This window comes from Elgaria multicarinata, chromosome 5 (genome assembly GCF_023053635.1).
Source record: "Elgaria multicarinata webbii isolate HBS135686 ecotype San Diego chromosome 5, rElgMul1.1.pri, whole genome shotgun sequence".
Taxonomy (NCBI): Eukaryota; Metazoa; Chordata; class Lepidosauria; order Squamata; family Anguidae; genus Elgaria; species Elgaria multicarinata.
This window is the reverse complement of record NC_086175.1, coordinates 131887279-131903810: the sequence shown is the minus strand read 5'-3', so window position 1 is coordinate 131903810 and position 16532 is coordinate 131887279. Positions and strand designations below refer to the sequence as shown.

General features: G+C 43.4%; 1 protein-coding gene across 3 annotated transcripts in view; it reads left to right on the top strand.

Moving 5' to 3' along the window:
* The window catches only part of LOC134399276 (protein Atg16l2-like), an 83321-nt gene that overhangs the window by 15120 nt on the left and 51669 nt on the right, over positions 1 to 16532 (top strand). For all 3 annotated transcript variants that reach the window (XM_063127247.1, XM_063127248.1, XM_063127246.1), the window contains exon 2: positions 15273 to 15366. In XM_063127247.1, the coding sequence (XP_062983317.1) occupies positions 15273 to 15366 (94 nt within the window). The remainder of the gene's footprint in view (positions 1 to 15272; positions 15367 to 16532) is intronic.

Sequence of the window (16532 nt, the reverse complement as noted above, 5' to 3'; positions counted from 1 at the left end):
TTATGTCTTGAGATAATTGCAAATAGAAATGCCAACATAGAAACTTGCCGGCCAGGCGCAGCACTGCCTCCCCCCCCCTTTAAAGTAGATGGCTGGAGTATTAGACTCACGGGGATATGGGGGGGATCAGAGTGGGGGGGTGGGGAGGGGGGGAAGGCAGGAGGGGAGGGGCTGGGGTAGGAGGGTGGGGGATTGTTGTATGGAGTTTGTGTTTTTATGTAAGTAAATTTGAGTTGCAGAGCACAAGGGATCGGAAGAGATTTCAAAAGGGTGAATATGGATAAAAAGATAAAAGTATCAACACTCAATGTTAAAGGTTTGGGGGCAGTCGTGAAAAGGAAGAGAATAGAACAAATGTTTAATAAAGAAGGATCGGATATTATAATGGTCCAAGAAACACACCAAGGCTTCGAGAATTCGAATATGATAAAATTAAAGTGGGTAGCTTATTATGAAAAGTCGTTAGGGACATCAAAAAAAAAATGGAGTGGCCACTTTGATTTCAAAAAAAAGTGGGTTTATATTAGAAGAAACAAAAAAAGATGATAATGGCAGATATCTTATGTTAAAAGGTAAAATTGAAGGAAAGGTATTATACGCTAATTAATGTGTATGCCCCAAATGAGAGACATAGAGAGTTTTTTATAAAGCTATTTAAAGAAATAGAAGAATTCAAGGAGGGGTATGTCGTATTAGCTGGGGATTTTAATATGGTTATGGATAATAGATGGGACAGGTCAAATCCCACTAATGTTGAAAAGAGGAATAATATAACTATATTGAATAAATTAGTAAAAGAAAATGATTATTCAGATTCGTGGCGTTTACTCAACGGGATTAGGCCTGGATTCTCGTACTTTTCCCCAGTTCATCATACATACTCCAGGATAGATTATATATTTGTCTCAAAAGATTTTGTAACGAAGATTAGTAAAATGGAAATGGGGGTAATAAAAGTAACTGATCATGCCTTGTTAAGTTTAGAATTTACAGTTAAGAAGAATTATAAAGAGGCATATAGATGGAAGTTGAATACAAAAATATTGAAATATAATAAAGTGGTAGAGAAAATTCAGAAGGAATTGTTGGAGTCATGGGAAATTAACGAAAAGGGAGGAACAGCTGGGTCAGTCGTTTGGGACACCATGAAGGCTGTAGTAAGAGGAATCTGTATTAGAGAGATGTGTAGCTTAAAAAGACAACAACGTGCAGAGCAGGAAAAGTTAGAGATAGAAATTAGAAATTTGGAGGAAGAATATTGGCGAGGTAAAGATAAATATAAATTAGTAGAAATACAAGCTAAGAAGAAACAATTAGAAAATTTAAATATAGAGGAGGTTCAAAAGAATTTAATTTACATGAAAAGGGAATATTTCGAAAACAGTAATAAGAATTCTAGGTTGCTTGCCAGACTCACACAAAAAGAAAAAGGGAGGAATGGGATAGAAGCATTGAAGGATAATCGAGGGAATTATTGTCATATAATGAAAGATAAAATAAAAAATTTTCAGGAATTTTATCAGGAACTATATAAGGGTAAAGAAACTCAACAAGAAAAGGTGGAGAAGTATATTGGAAGGTTTGTAAAGAATGGAATAAAACCAGAATATAAAGAGTTAATGGAGAAAGCAATAACTCAAAGAGAAGTTGAAGATGTTATTGATAATTTAAAAGTTGCTAAATCACCAGGAGCAGATGGTTTAGGACCAGAATATTATAAGGTCTTCAAATAATTTTTAGTTCCAAAACTATTGGAACTTTATAATAGGATATTATTAGGAGAGAAGATACCTGAATCATGGGAACATTCATTGATAATTCTGATCCCAAAACCAGATAAAGATTTGACTAGTCCCGATTCTTATAGACCTATCTCGTTAATAAATCAGGATGCTAAAATTTTCACATCTATTATGGCTAAACGATTAAATAAATTTATATCAGAATATATAGGAGAAGATCAATGTGGGTTTGTGGCAGGAAGGCAGATGCATAATCTAGTGGGAAGAGTTTTAAATGTAATAAATGTAATAAAAAAATTAAATATTAAGGCAGGAATTTTGGCACTGGATATTTTTAAAGCTTTTGATTGTGTGAGCTGGCAGGCATTAAAGATTATTGTAGATGGGATTTGGAAATAAATTTAAAAGCGTAATAGAACAGTTATATTCCTAAAATACAGCTGTAGTGGTGGTAAATGACGGACTCACTGAAAAGATACGACTAGCCAGAGGAACAAGACAAGGATGTCCGCTCTCGCCGGTCCTGTTTGTAATGGTTATGGAAGTTTTGGCGAAGGCACTAAGGGAGGATGAAGAATTAGAAGGAATTGGAGAGGTAAGGGAAATAAAGTTAAACATGTTTGCGGATGATACTTTATTGACCATTAAGAACCCAATAAGAAAATTAGAAAGAATTAAATATCAGTTGAGGGAATTTGAAGAAATTACAGGGTTAAAAATAAATTGGTCTAAATCAGAGATGATGTTGTTTAATTATACTAAGAAGGAGGGAAAGGATTGGGAACATAAGGGAATAGAAATGAAAGTTAAGGAGGAGATTAAATATTTGGGAATTAAAATTACAAAAAATTTAGAGAATCTTGAAAAGGAAAATTTAACGAGGTTAAAGAAAGAGGAATTAGAGAAATTGGAGAAATATAAAAGATTAAATTTATCTTGGTTCGGAAGAATAGCCTTAATAAAAATGAAGATATTAGCTAAAATTAATTTTGTGTTTAGGATGTTACCAATAAAAATATCAGAAACGGAGATAAAAAGTTGGCAAACTATTATTAATAAATATTGTAACGGAGAAAAGAGAGCAAGAGTGAATAAAAATAATTGGTATCTAAGCCAAAAAAAGGGTGGATTGGGTCTCCCAAATATAAAATTATACTACGTAGCAAATAGATTAAGACATATTGTAGAAGCAATTATAGGAGTAGGAGATTTATACTGGATGGAAGAAAAAACTATAAGTAACGTAGAGATGAATTTGGACAATTTTTTTTTAAAGATGGAGGGAGAAAGTGGGTTGGAAGTATAGATAATCCACTCCTGAGGACTCAATGGGAAATTTGGAGTAAATTTAAAGGGAAGCTGCTTCCGAGCAACTCTCCCTTAGCACCAATAATAATGTTAAAGAATTTCCCAGAGGATCTGAAGGGTAGATTATGTAAAATATTAAAAGAGAAAAGTAAAATGAAATTAAAGGATTGGTTAAGAGATATAAAAACAAGAGAGGATATGGAAAAATTGTTAAAGGAGAAAAAATTATCTTGGTTAGAATATGGGCAATTAGAACAATGGAATAAAAAGTGGATTAAAGATAATAGAGTTTGTAGAAAAATGACGAAGTTTGAAGAGTTAATAGTAAATAAGGAAAAAGGGAAAGGAGGTAGTATAGTTTTAAAAGGGTTAATGAGTGAAATATATAAATTATTGTTAGAGAAGGAGTTTAGAGAGAACCCAGAGAAAATGGTATGGGAGTCAGATTTGAAGGTACAAATAGGGCGACAGAGCTGGGAGGGACTATGGAAACAAAGAGTGTTGAGAAGTTTATCAGTGAGAATAAAGGAGAATTATTTTAAAATTTTATGGAGGTGGTACCTAACCCCGATTAGATTGAATAAGATAAATGATCAGCATTCAGCAAATTGTTGGAGAGGTTGTGGGGAAAAAGGAACGTATTTACATATGTGGTGGCAATGCAAATATGTACAAAGATTATGGAAGATGGTGTTTTCAGAAATTGAAGAAATAGTGGGAATGAAAATAGAACAAACACCAAAGATTGCATTGCTGTCACTATTTGAAGATATAAAGTGTGGAAAAGGAACTATAGAGCTGATATCGAGTTTGCTGGTTGCAGCGCGATTGATGGTAGCTAGGAACTGGAAGATTCAAGGGGAATATTCTATTGAAGAATGGTACAAAGAAGTATGGGATATAGCCATTAATGATAAATTGACATGTAATATTAAGTGGAGAAAAGGCGTAACTAAAATAAATGAGTTTGAAGGAATCTGGAAACAGTTCCTAATATTTGTGTTTACTAAGGGAAGTGGGAAACCGCCAGCAGAGGAAACGATTAGATTTTGGACTCAGGAATGATCCCGAGGTGGGGGGTGCACTTTTATGTTAAGAATGAGGATGTTGTAGTATGATAATGTATAGGTAATAGTTATTCAACATATATGTACTCAACATTTATTCAATATGTATGTAGCAGTTGTTTAATGTTTTTCTTTTGTTATTATTATTACTATTGTAATGTTTTATGTATGTTTATATAGTGTAGAAAACAAATAAAAACTATATATATATAAAAAAAGGAAATTACTGCTTTCCCAGTCTTCAAACATCTCTGCAGGGTTGCTGATTAGCAAAACAGAAACCGCAGGAGATCCACGATGAGGGTCTCTGCCTCCCGTCTGGGTTGGCCTTGACTCTCGTGCGGAGTAATTCTCCCTTTCAAAGCTCTCTTTGTTTTACATCCGTATAAAAAAAAAAATTACATGTGCCGCAAATCCTATAAATTGCACGATCACTTCTTCAAACTGAGTAGTGACTCAACGTGTGCCGTCTCTGATCGGATTAATAGATGACGTTGGCTGGCAGTCGTTCGCAACTGGCCTGCCTCCGTGAATGCATTTCCCGTTTGTGCTGAACTTCTGGGCGTATTTACTGACAAACGCTGTTCTTCCTTCTCCCCAATACAATGTATTTCTGTTTGCCTTCTCGCAGGAAAACAACAACAAACGTTATTTCTTTTGGAGTGAATGTTTTTCTCTCATATTTATTTATTTATTTATTTTATATACCGCCCCATAGCAAAAGCTCTCTGGGCGGTTTACAAAAATTAAAAACAGTGAACATTAAAAAATTATACAAAATTTAAAACCATCAAAAAATATAAAAACAACAGTATCCATTTAAATGACAACAGTCCTGGGGTCCATTTAAAAATAAACAGCATATGTTGTTAAATGCCTGGGAGAAGAGAAAGGTCTTGACCTGGCGCCAAAAAGATAACAATGTTGGCGCCAGGCGAGCCTCAGCGGAGAGATCATTCCACAGTTGGGGGGCCACCACCGAAAAGGCCCTCTCCCTTGTTGCCATCCTCCGAGCTTCCCTTGGAGGAGGCACCCGGAGGAGGACCTTAGATGTTGAGCGCAGTGTACGGGTAGGTTCATGTCGGGAGAAGCGTTCCGTCAGGTATTGTGGTCCCAAGCTGTGTCAGATTACAGGATCAGATAGCAGGGGATGGAATTACCTGAAGAGTTGCTGCCAGTGAGAGTAGACTGGGCAGTAAGCCTGTGTGCACCAGTTGCTGGGGAACATGGGTGGGAGGGTGCTGTTGCACCATGTCCTGCTTGTTCAATCCTGGCCGCTGGCTGGTTGGCCGCTGTGTGAATAGAGTGCTGGACTAGATGGACCCTTGGTCTGATCCAGCATCAGGGCTCTTCTGATGTTCTGCATATTTATTTATTTTATTTATTTATTACATTTATAAACCACGACCCCCAAGAGCCAAAGCTCTCTGGGTGGTTTACAAAACTTAAAAAGATTAGATTAAAAAGACTAAACATTAAAAATGGGTGGCCATCATCCTGTGGCCATACATGGGTGGCCATACATCCTGTGGTAGTGAGTTCCATCATTTAACTATGCGCTGTCGCATAGTACACAGAGGTCGCCATGTTCCCTCTGAGTCCTTGGTTTTCCCTGGCCCTTTCGCTGATTTGTCTTTTTCCTGGGACGTTGCTTCACCTGTTATGATCTTGCCTGCTATTTTGTTTTTAAATATGACTGCACTCTGCTGTGGCGGCTCAACAGGCTGTACGTTTTTATATCATTGACATAATATTTCCTCTGTTGCACCATGATTATGAATGATAACCTTTCTGTGACTGTAGACTCTTTCGTTGACAATTCCTTTGTTGACCTGACAAAGAAGAAGTTCACTCTTGCGTTTGTTTGGCCTCATCTCGACTGCCAGCCTGGGAGGCCCGGATCCCCGCCTACGTGTAGAGGTGCTCTTGCAGGCCTACCACCCCTGTTTGAGGAAGCAGGGATTTTCCAGCAGTGACTCCTTAACATGGAATGCTCCTCCCACGCAAGCCTACTGGGCCGTCTCCCCTTTCATCTTCTGTAGGCTGATGAAGACGGTCCTGTCTGGAGAGTATTTGGGACTCTTGCATGTAAACCGAGGGACGTCCTTGCTCAGTCCTGCTACGATGCAGATGTGGTGTTGGTGGCTTTTGTGGTCGTTCTGTGGCAGCGCTTTCTTTCACGATCAGTGGTTTCGTTGAATTTTGTATTGGTCCTTACCGCAAGCCGTTTTGGAGAGCTTTGGCAGCGCGTTTAAACAAGTCCTACGTTGTGAGTTAGGGTCACGGATGGGTCTCAGGTGTCGGGGAAGAAGAAAAGCCCGTGGTTGCGCCTGTTCGGTCTTTTCTAGGTCGGACCCTCACTTTGACTAGCGCCTCATCTACGCCAAGCAGGATATTGCACTATGAAAGCAGTACATAAAAGGCAGGAGCCACACCAAGCAGGATATAGCACTATGAAAGTGGTATGGAAGCGGTATGTGGTCCGTGGGCCTTGCTAGACCTACCTGAAAATCGGTGCTTCAGGCGTGGCGAGGCTGCGCTACAATTAGCACGGGCTGTCGCGCCTATCTACACGTAAGACGCGACGAAGCCCCGTCGCGTCTGCCATTTTTGTTGTTGTTAAAGGGCCCGCGTGTGCAGGAGCGCACCACCAAAAAGGTAAGGTTTTTTTTTTGTTTTTTTTTTTAAAAAAAATAGGGTTTCCTTGGGGGCCCTGCCCCCAAGTTCCCCAACCTGGCTGCAAATCCCACCCCTGTGATCTCCCATTCACCCCTGGATGCCAATTCCTACCCCCCATGTCGCCGGCCACCAATTCCCGCCCCCCCAAGTTGTTGGGCTGCCGATCGCGCCCCCCCCCATGTCGCCGGCCGCCAATTCCCGCTGCCGCGATGTCCCCCGGCCTGTGATGGCCGCCACCAATGTCCCCGGCCTGTGATGGCCACCGCCGATGTCCCCCAGGCCGGGGGATATCGGCGGCGGTGGGAGCGCTGCGGCCCATCCACCGCTGTTCCCAGCTACTCGTGTGTAAGTGCAGCAGCCGAGAACAGCAGTAGAACAGGCTACACGCCCGCAGTCTCGGGCTGAACCTGAGATTGCGGGGAAAACCGTGCTAAATGGGGTTTCACTTACCCCGCGTCCGGGGGGTTTCACCCCTGCCTGACCCCGGGATCCCCTGTGCATCATCTGGACTCACAGGGACGAGCCCGGGGTGAGCAGCAGGTGGCCCCAACAGTTGTCAGGGCACTTCAATACCACTATAAAGCAGTAGTGTGGCTCCTGCCTCTTATATATATACCGCTTTCATAGTGCAATATCCTGCCTGGTGTAGATTAGGCCTAAGTGTACATGTTACATGTACACGCCCCAGCTCTTCTACACATTTTTAAACATTGACAACAACAATTAATTTCAGGCATGAAACCTGTCTCCACCCTCATCAAATTGATATCCCCCCCCCGTCCCCTCCCCTGCTGATGAAAAGGCCCACGTGAGCCTCTTTCTTTTCCTGCCAATTCAAAGCATCCCTAATTTGTGCTGCTTGCAAACTTGTAGTTTGGTGAAGAGAACATATTAAAAATTAAACTGTGCAAAAGGACAAGCTGTGAAAAGAAAGCCGACTACTCTGGGCAGTTGTTGTTTTTGATGTGCCGATTCTCCTTGGGATGGGTGCAGCTGGAGCAGTATTGGCCAAGGACTGCGCTCTCTGCTCGCTGTGCCTCAGTTTCAGCCTTCGAGTGCTTCCTGTGCACAAGGCATCTCCTTCCCTCTGCCCCTCCCTGTCCTTTATGGGTTCCCGTGCCACTGCTGAAATGGGATGTAAGCTCCTTGGGGCCAGAGACCTGCCTTTTTTGCTCACGCAAATTACAATGTGATTTGATGGTACTGGATAATTAATGACATTTTCACTGAATCTGAACTGATAACACCATCCCACCCTGGTGTCCTGCAGCCACTAGCACAGACTCAAACACTCACATCACACGTCTTTATTCATCCCATCTCTCTCAAATACTCTCTCCAAGTTGCTTAGAACAGTGCATGTGGCTTTTCTTGCCATTTTGGACACACAGCAAGCCCTGTAAGAATCATAGAATAGCAGAGTTGGAAGGGGCCTACAAGGCCATCGAATCCAGCCCCCTGCTCAATGCAGGAATCCACCCTAAAGGATCCCTGACAGATGGTTGTCCAGCTGCCTCTTGAAGGCTTCGAGTGTGGGAGAGCCCACAACCTCCCTAGGTAACTGATTCCATTGTCGTACTGCTCTAACAGTCAGGAAATTCTTCCTGATGTCCAGCTGGAATCTGGCTTCCTTTAACTTGAGCCCCTTATTCCGTGTCCTGCACGCTGGGAGGATCAAGAAGAGATCCTGGCCCTCCTCTGTGTGACAACCTTTTAAGTCTTTGAAGAGTGCTCTCATGTCTCCCCTCAATCTTCTCTTCTCCAGGCTAAACATGCCCAGTTCTTTCAGTCTGTCTTCATAGAGCTTTGTTTCCAGACCCCTGATCACCCTGGTTGCCCTCCTCTGAACACGCTCTAGCTTGTCTGTGTCCTTCTTGAATTGTGGAGCCCAGAACTGGACGCAATACTCTAGATGAGGCCTAACCAGGGCTGAATAGAGAGGAACCAGTACATCACGTGATTTGGAAGCTATACTTCTATTAATGCAGCCCAAAATAGCATTTGCCTTTCTTGCAGCCATATCGCATTGTTGGCTCCTATTCAGCTTGTGATCTACAAGAGAGTGGTTGGCCCCTGGTTGTCCAATGAGCTTAATGACTGAGGAGGGTTGAGAGCCCAGGTTCAAGGATGCTCAAACCAGGGACTCTGGCAAGAGGGTCTTCCCACCCCCATGGTGGACCTTCCCTTCTCTGCTCTCCTGCAGCACCACCACTGTAGGTGGCCAAGCGAGGTATTGCAGCCATAGGAACCAACATTAGATCACGTGTCCGTTTAGCCCAGTATACAGTAATTTTGTTTTTTCTTTGGTGGTGGTGGGGTGTGTGTGATTGCCTTTTGAAATTTTGAGAAATGTCCTGGAATGTTTTCGAAGGTTGGGGTCTACATTCCTAAAACAAATGCAATAAATAAAAATAAATAAATTACAAATTTTAATATGCAGCAGAAACTAGGATCTGCAAATCGTTGAGTTCCTGTTTGAGGCAATGCTACACATATTAAGAAGGAGAAGGGAGTCATTTCGGCATCCACTTCCTGCTGGAGACTGTAGAGTTTGGCTCAGTTCAGACAACACATTTCTCAATGGTGGTTTTAGAACTCCATGGTGGAGTTTTTACACAACCATTGAGAAATGTGTTGTCTGGCGGGAGAACTCCACACAACACTGGAGGGTTTTTTTGGAAAACATTCCACACAGAATATCCACACTGTGTGGAGGAGAGAGTTCCTGCACAATGGTTGTGTGGCAGTGTTGTGATGAGAGTTCTGTGGAGTTTTCTGTTGCATTGACTCATCTAGAGTATCGCGTCCAGTTCTGGGCTCCACAATTCAAGAAGGACGCAGACAAGCTGGAGCGTGTTCAGAGGAGGGCAACCAGGATGATCAGGGGTCTGGAAACAAAGCCCTATGAATAGAATCTGAAAGAACTGGGCCTGTTTAGCCTGGAGAAGAGAAGATGGAGGGGAGACATGATAGCACTCTTCAAAGACTTAAAAGGTTGTCACACAGAGGAGGGCCAGGATCTCTTCTCGATCCTCCCAGAGTGCAGGATACGGAGTAATGGGCTCAAGTTACAGGAAGTCAGATTCCGGCTGGACATCAGGAAAAACATCCTGACTGTTAGAGCAGTACGACAATGGAACCAGTTACCTAGGGAGGTTGTGGGCTCTCCCACACTAAAGGCCTTCGAGAGGAAAGATAGCAGCGTTGGCGCCTGGCGAGCCTCGTCAGGGAGATTGTTCCACAGTCTGGGGGCCACCACCGAAAAGTCGCTGTCCGTCGTTGCCATGCTCCGAGCCTCTCTCGGAGTAGGCACCCGGAGGAGGACCTTAGATGTTGAGCGTAGTGACCGGGTATATTCACGTGGGGAACCTTGTAATTGATATGGCTGATGTAGCAGTGCTTAATGGCTGGTTCCCCCCCCCCCAATGAGTTGAGTAGGTTTCAGGGTTCTTTGTAATGCAAAATATATATACTAAAGGTATTTTTAGAACAATATAAATGACAATGAAATGGGTACAATGTTGAATGCAGTTTGTTTAAACAGAGCTACGTACAAGGTACAGTCTACGTTTTAGTGGGCATTCTTGGTGGATGAGAAGGGTTGAGTTTGGTCATCCACATCGGCAGACAGATGTGAAACTTTGCTCCTCCTTAGCTTAAACCCATCTTATCTTTTAGACTCAAGAGAGTAGTTTTTGGGGTCCCCCTTGCTCATTTTTTCAGGGACTATGACCCTGGCTAAAAAAAACAGCTAAGTTTTCTGGTTGGCTTTTCCTCTGGTTTTACATTATTGTTGTTCTTATTGCTGTTGTTTATTACATTTTTATACTGCCCCATATCTGGCGCTTTCTGAGTGGTTTACAAAATCGTGTGCAATTTAATTCTGGAAGGTCAAATTCAGTTTTGGAGAAGTTATTGGTGTGTGTGTGGATATTTTATTTATTTGTTCATTTATTTATTACATTTTTATGCCGCCCAATAGCCAAAGCTGTTCCACCTGGGTAGCCCCGGAAGGCTTTGGCCCCAGGTGGGCTGGATTCGGCTGTTGCACCTGAGTTTCTGCGCCCCTTTTACATTTCACCGTACTTTGTACAGCAATGGCACCTGCAGTCTCCTGCCAGCCAGCTGAATTGCTCAGTTCCTCCCTTTTTGTGTCATCTGAAGCCTCATGGTGCTGGGAAGCCGGCTGCCCTGAGCCTCTTCTTCTGGCCCCACCCTGTTCACGTCTGTTAGGGCCGGCCAAGTCACGCATGCGTTCAGCTCCCTGTGCTATAACATGCAGCTAGTTCTGCGTATGATACAAACTTAATCTCAAATCACTGCTTAAACACTTCTGGGATGAGCATATCAGATCATTTTTTTCCCCAATGTGCAAAATGTTGTTTTTATTATTACGTTTATATCCTCCTTCTCTTTTTTATCCACACAACAAAAACGACCTTGTGAGGTAGGCTAGGCTGAGAGTCTGTGACTGGCTCAAAGTCACCCCTTGAGCTTCATGGCTGAATGGGGACCAGAACCCAAATCTCCCGAGTCCCAGTCTAATGCTCTAATCACTACACCACACTGGCTCTCCTAAATTCATAGAATCATAGAATAGTAGAGTTGGAAGGGGCCTGTAAGGCCATCAAGTCCAACCCCCAACTCAATGCAGGAATCCACCGTAAAGCATCCCTGATGGATGGCTGTCTAGCTGCATCTTGAATGCCTCTAGTGTGGGAGAGCCCACCACCTCCCTAAATAACTGGTTCCATTGTCATACTGCTCTAACAGTCAGGACGTTTTTCCTGATGTCCAGCCGGAATCTGGCTTCCTGTCACTTGAGCCTGTTATTCCGTGTCCTGCACTCTGGGAGGATCGAGAAGAGATCCTGGCCCTCTTCTGTGTGACAACCTTTCAAGTATTTGAAGAGTGCTGCCATGTCTCCCCTCCGCCTTCTCTTTTCCAGGCTAAACATTCCTTTTCCCCCTCTGAAAGCCGGCTTCCACTAGGGTGACCCTATGAAAAGGAGGACAGGGCTCCTGTATCTTTAACAGTTGTATTGAAAAGGGAATTTCAACAGGTGTCATTTGGTATTCCCCGTAGTAACCTATGGCTGCGAGAGCTGGACCATAAGGAAAGCTGAGCGAAGGAAGAGAGATGCTTTTGAACTGTAGTGTTGGAGGAAAATTTTGAGAGTGCCTTGGACTGCAATTAGATCAAACCAGTCCGTACTCCAGGAAATAAAGCCAGACTGCTCACTTGAGGGAATGGTATTAAAGGCAAAACTGAAGTACTTTGGCCACGTAATGAGAAGACAGGACACCCTGGAGAAGAGGCTGATGCTAGGGAAAGTGGAAGGCAAAAGGAAGAGGGGCCGACCAAGGGCAAGATGGATGGATGATATTCTGGAGGGGACAGACTTGACCTTGGGGGAGCTGGGGGTGGCAACGGCCGACAGAAAGCTCTGGCGTGGGCTGGTCCATGAAGTCACGAAGAGTCGGAAGCGACTGAACGAATAAACAACAACATTTGTATATACGGGGAACCTGGTGAAATTCCCTCTTCTTCACAACAGTTAAATGTGCAGGAGCTATACTAGAGTGACCAGATTTAAAAGAGGGCAGGGCACCTGCAGCTTTAACTGGTGTGATGAAGAGGAAATTTCACCAGGCTCCCCATATATACAAATGACACCTGCTGAAATTTCCTTTTCAATACAACTGTTAAAGATACAGGAGTCCTGTCCTCCTTTTCATATGGTCACCCTAGCTTCCACTGTCTCTGGCAGAATCACAGAATCATAGAACAGCAGAGTTGGAAGGGGCCTACAAGGCCATCGAGTCCAACCCCCTGCTCAATGCAGGAATCCACCCTAAAGCATCCCTGACGGATGGTTGTCCAGCTGCCTCTTGAAGGCCTCTAGTGTGGGAGAGCCCACAACCTCCCTAGGTAGCTGATTCCAGAAGAACAGAAGCACTCAGTCACTGGCTTCTGCCTTCGCTACCAAACGCTTCTGCCATCCCTTTTACAAGCCTGCAGTGTTCTGTGTGTCTTCGTAGCCATGGTAACCAGCTTGAAGCTCATGAATCCCTGCGGCCTACTCAGCCTTCTGCTAGATTTGGGAGGGAAGGAGGGCGGTGTCATGGCAACTGCTGCTGTTAAACGCTGAGCTGGCCTAAAAGTACTGATTGTACTGACATGGATAGACCCAGGATTGCCATCTCTCATCCCTGAGAAATGAAAATATGACGGGACATCCTGCCTGCTCTTTTGCATAGCTAATTATTTACATTTCTTGCCACAGTCTGAAATCCCATCGATGGTAGTAATCGTTTATAAACAAATATAACATTGGGCCTGTTCAGACAACATGCTAAGTCATGGTTAGGCTGCTAACTCTTGTGGCAAGTGGTTAGTGAGCGTGTTTAAACCGTGCTTATGTAGCCACTATGGTAGGGTGACCTATGAAAAGGAGGACAGGGCTTCTGTATCTTTAACAGTTGCATAGAAAAGGGAATTTCAGCAGGTGTCCTTTGTATATATGGAGAACCTGGTGAAATTCCCTCTTCATCACAGCAGTTAAAGCTGCAGGAGCTATAATAGAGTGACCAGATTTAAAAGAGAGCAGGGCACCTGCAACTTTAACTGGTGTGATGAAGAGGAAATTTCACCAGGTGCTGCAGGCATACAAATGACACCTGCTGAAATTTCCTTTTCAATACAACTGTTAAAGATACAGGAGCCCTGTCCTCCTTTTCATATGGGCACCCTACCTTAACCATCATGGGTTAGTGTGTTGTCTGAACAGGCCAATGAATCTTAATTACAGAATTGAAAAATGCACCCTACTTTCTGGGGACAGGGTCTCAATCCTAGGCTGAACATATGGAAAGGAGGACAGGGCTCCTTTCCAGTTGTATAGAAAAGGGAAATTCAGCAGGTGTCATTTGCATATATGGAGAACCTGGTGAAATTTCCTCTTCATCACAACAGTTAAAGCTGCAGGTGCCCTGCCCTCTTTTAAATCTGGTCACTCTAGTATAGCTCCTGCAGCTTTAACTGTTGTGATGAAGAGGGAATTTCACCAGGTTCTCCATATATACTGTTGTGACGAAGAGGGAGTTTCACCAGGTGCTGCACGCATACAAATGACACCTGCTGAAATTCCCTTTTCTATGCAACTGTTAAAGATACAGGAGCCCTGTCCACCTTTTCGTATGGTCACCCTACCTTTGCTCCTTAGAGATATCATGGAATATAGATGAGATAAATGCATTTATCTTTGCAATAGCTCAAGCCCAGAATTAATCCTCAGTGCCAAAACCTCATTGCTCTCAAAGAGGAGGAAGTAATACAAGAGAGGGCCTTTGTGCATGTGCCAATGGCAGCGCCCCATTGAAAGTGTCTTGTCTTACGGTCCTTCAGAACTTGGAGCCAGCAACTGGGTTTGGGGCTAAGGATTGCTCTGCCGTTCAAGTTCATTTTAAATACAGTAGTGGACTTTTTTCCCCCCGGAAAAGTAGCTGACCTGAAATATTTGACAGCACCGGGAATCATTACATAGCGCTTAGGGGTTATATTTATACAAATTCAAAACTGTTCTTCTAAAGAAATTTTTGTGGCTTGGGACCACAATACCTGACGGAACGCCTCTCCCGACTTGAATATACCCAGTCACTATGTTCAACATCTAAGGTCCTCCTCCGGGTGCCTACTCCGAGAGAGGCTCGGAGGAGTGTGGCAACGAGGGACAGGGCCTTTTCGGTGGTGGCCCCCAGACTATGGACCGATCTCCCTAACGAGGCTCGCCTGGCGCCAACGCTGCTATCTTTCCGGCGCCAGGTTAAGACTCTCCTCTTTGCCCAGGCATATGGCGGCACATCTTAATCACCCACATGTTTATTTTAACTGTTTTTAATGCTTCATGTATGTATGTTCTGTGTTTTAGAATTTTAAATTTTGTATACTTGTTTTTATCTCATTTTAGAATTTCTGTAAACTGCCCAGAGAACTCTAGCTATGGGGGTGGTATATAAATGTAATAAATAAATAAATAAACAAACAAATATTAGAATACTTGTAAATATTTGAAAACATGACAACTCAGTAGCATACGTTTCCATGACATTTTTTTGATTTTAAGGGGGGGAAATGAAGGTACTGAAAACTGGGAACCCACTGATTTTAGCATGCGTGAAAGCCGTGTCCATAAATATATGTGCTTCCTAAGGAGATAATCCCTTGAAAAAAGTTTAATTGCAACTTTGATGTTAGATTTGAATGGTATTGTATCCTTTCTGACTGTCCTATTTGACTTGTATTGTGCGTATCCCGTTAGGTCACTAATCAGTTCCTTGAACAATGACTTTCTAAAAGCAGAACATTGTTCACAGAAAAAATAGGGGTGGAAAATAGCACAGACGTCATTGCCAACAGCAGGTTAGATCCTCCAGGATTTATTTTCATAGCCTCTGTTCTTTTTCTTTTCTTGTAGATAACAAACTCCTTGAAAAATCCAACTTGGACAACTTCATTGCAAAGCTACAAACCAAGTCTTTGGATAACCAGATGGGTCTTCCTCCTGCCAGGTACCAAAATGTCAGATATCTGCCCTGTTTAGGGGTATCAGGGTGACTGGTAGCAAAACCGCAGAAACATCTTCCCCTTTTCCGCGATGAGTGTACAGTAGTTTTGCTTGGCAGCTGAAATTTATGAGCGCCGAAGCAACGTGACCTGGCACTTCACAGTACCAAAGCCCATCTGAATAGCAGCGGCTGTTCCTGGGGGGTTACAAACAGACCTTTCTTCCGTTAACACAGCTCCTGCAAAGCGTCCATCAGGGTTTTTTTTAAAGCAAATTTTCCAACTGCACAAAAGCCCTGTCAGACACACACACACACACACACACACACACACGGTCAAGCCAAACACATTATTTCACTTCCACGACTGGACAGATGATCACCAACGCTAGTAGCACCTTAAACTTAAAGGCAGATTGACAGGGCCATGCGGATACCCAGGAAGGTTGACAGACGAAGTGAAGAACACCACTGGTTGCCACCTACAGCCCCCAATTGAAACCACGGCAACGGACCATCCCTGAACTCCAGCCCATCAGCAGCACAGACACTTCTCTCTCACACACAAGCCTCAGGACACAGGACAGAGACACAGACAGAGGGACCAGACCATGCAATAGACCCAAGCGCCAACTCTGCCCCCACATCTATTCAGGCAACCCTGTCACAGGACCCAACAACACCAGTCCCACCATCAAGGGCTCTTTCACCTGCATCCTTACATAATTTGTGTTACCTGCCATCCCTGACTTTGTCTGTTGTTAAGTTCTTAATACACACATACACATAACACATGTCTTATTTTTTCACCTGCACATTATCAGATTTCCAACTGCACATTTTTTTTCCTCCAACTGCACATTTTTTTCCCTCCAACTGCACATTTTGTGTCCAACTGCACACTAAAAAAAAAAAACCCTGGCATCCACCTCTGACTTCTTCCCTAGCAGAAGCGAAATGAAAGCCAACGGCTCCCAAGTAGGAAGAAGGGCTCTTGCCTGTGAGCCAGCAATGAGTCAGCGACCTCAGCCATGCCGGGGTCACCTTTTTTAAGGGTGGACATTCAAAATCCATACAGTGCAGACGAGTTTGAACTACACTTTTGATGCTTCCCAGCAGGCTGGTAAAAAGGTGGATGTTTTCTACTCTCCCAATTCATGCAACAATAAAGA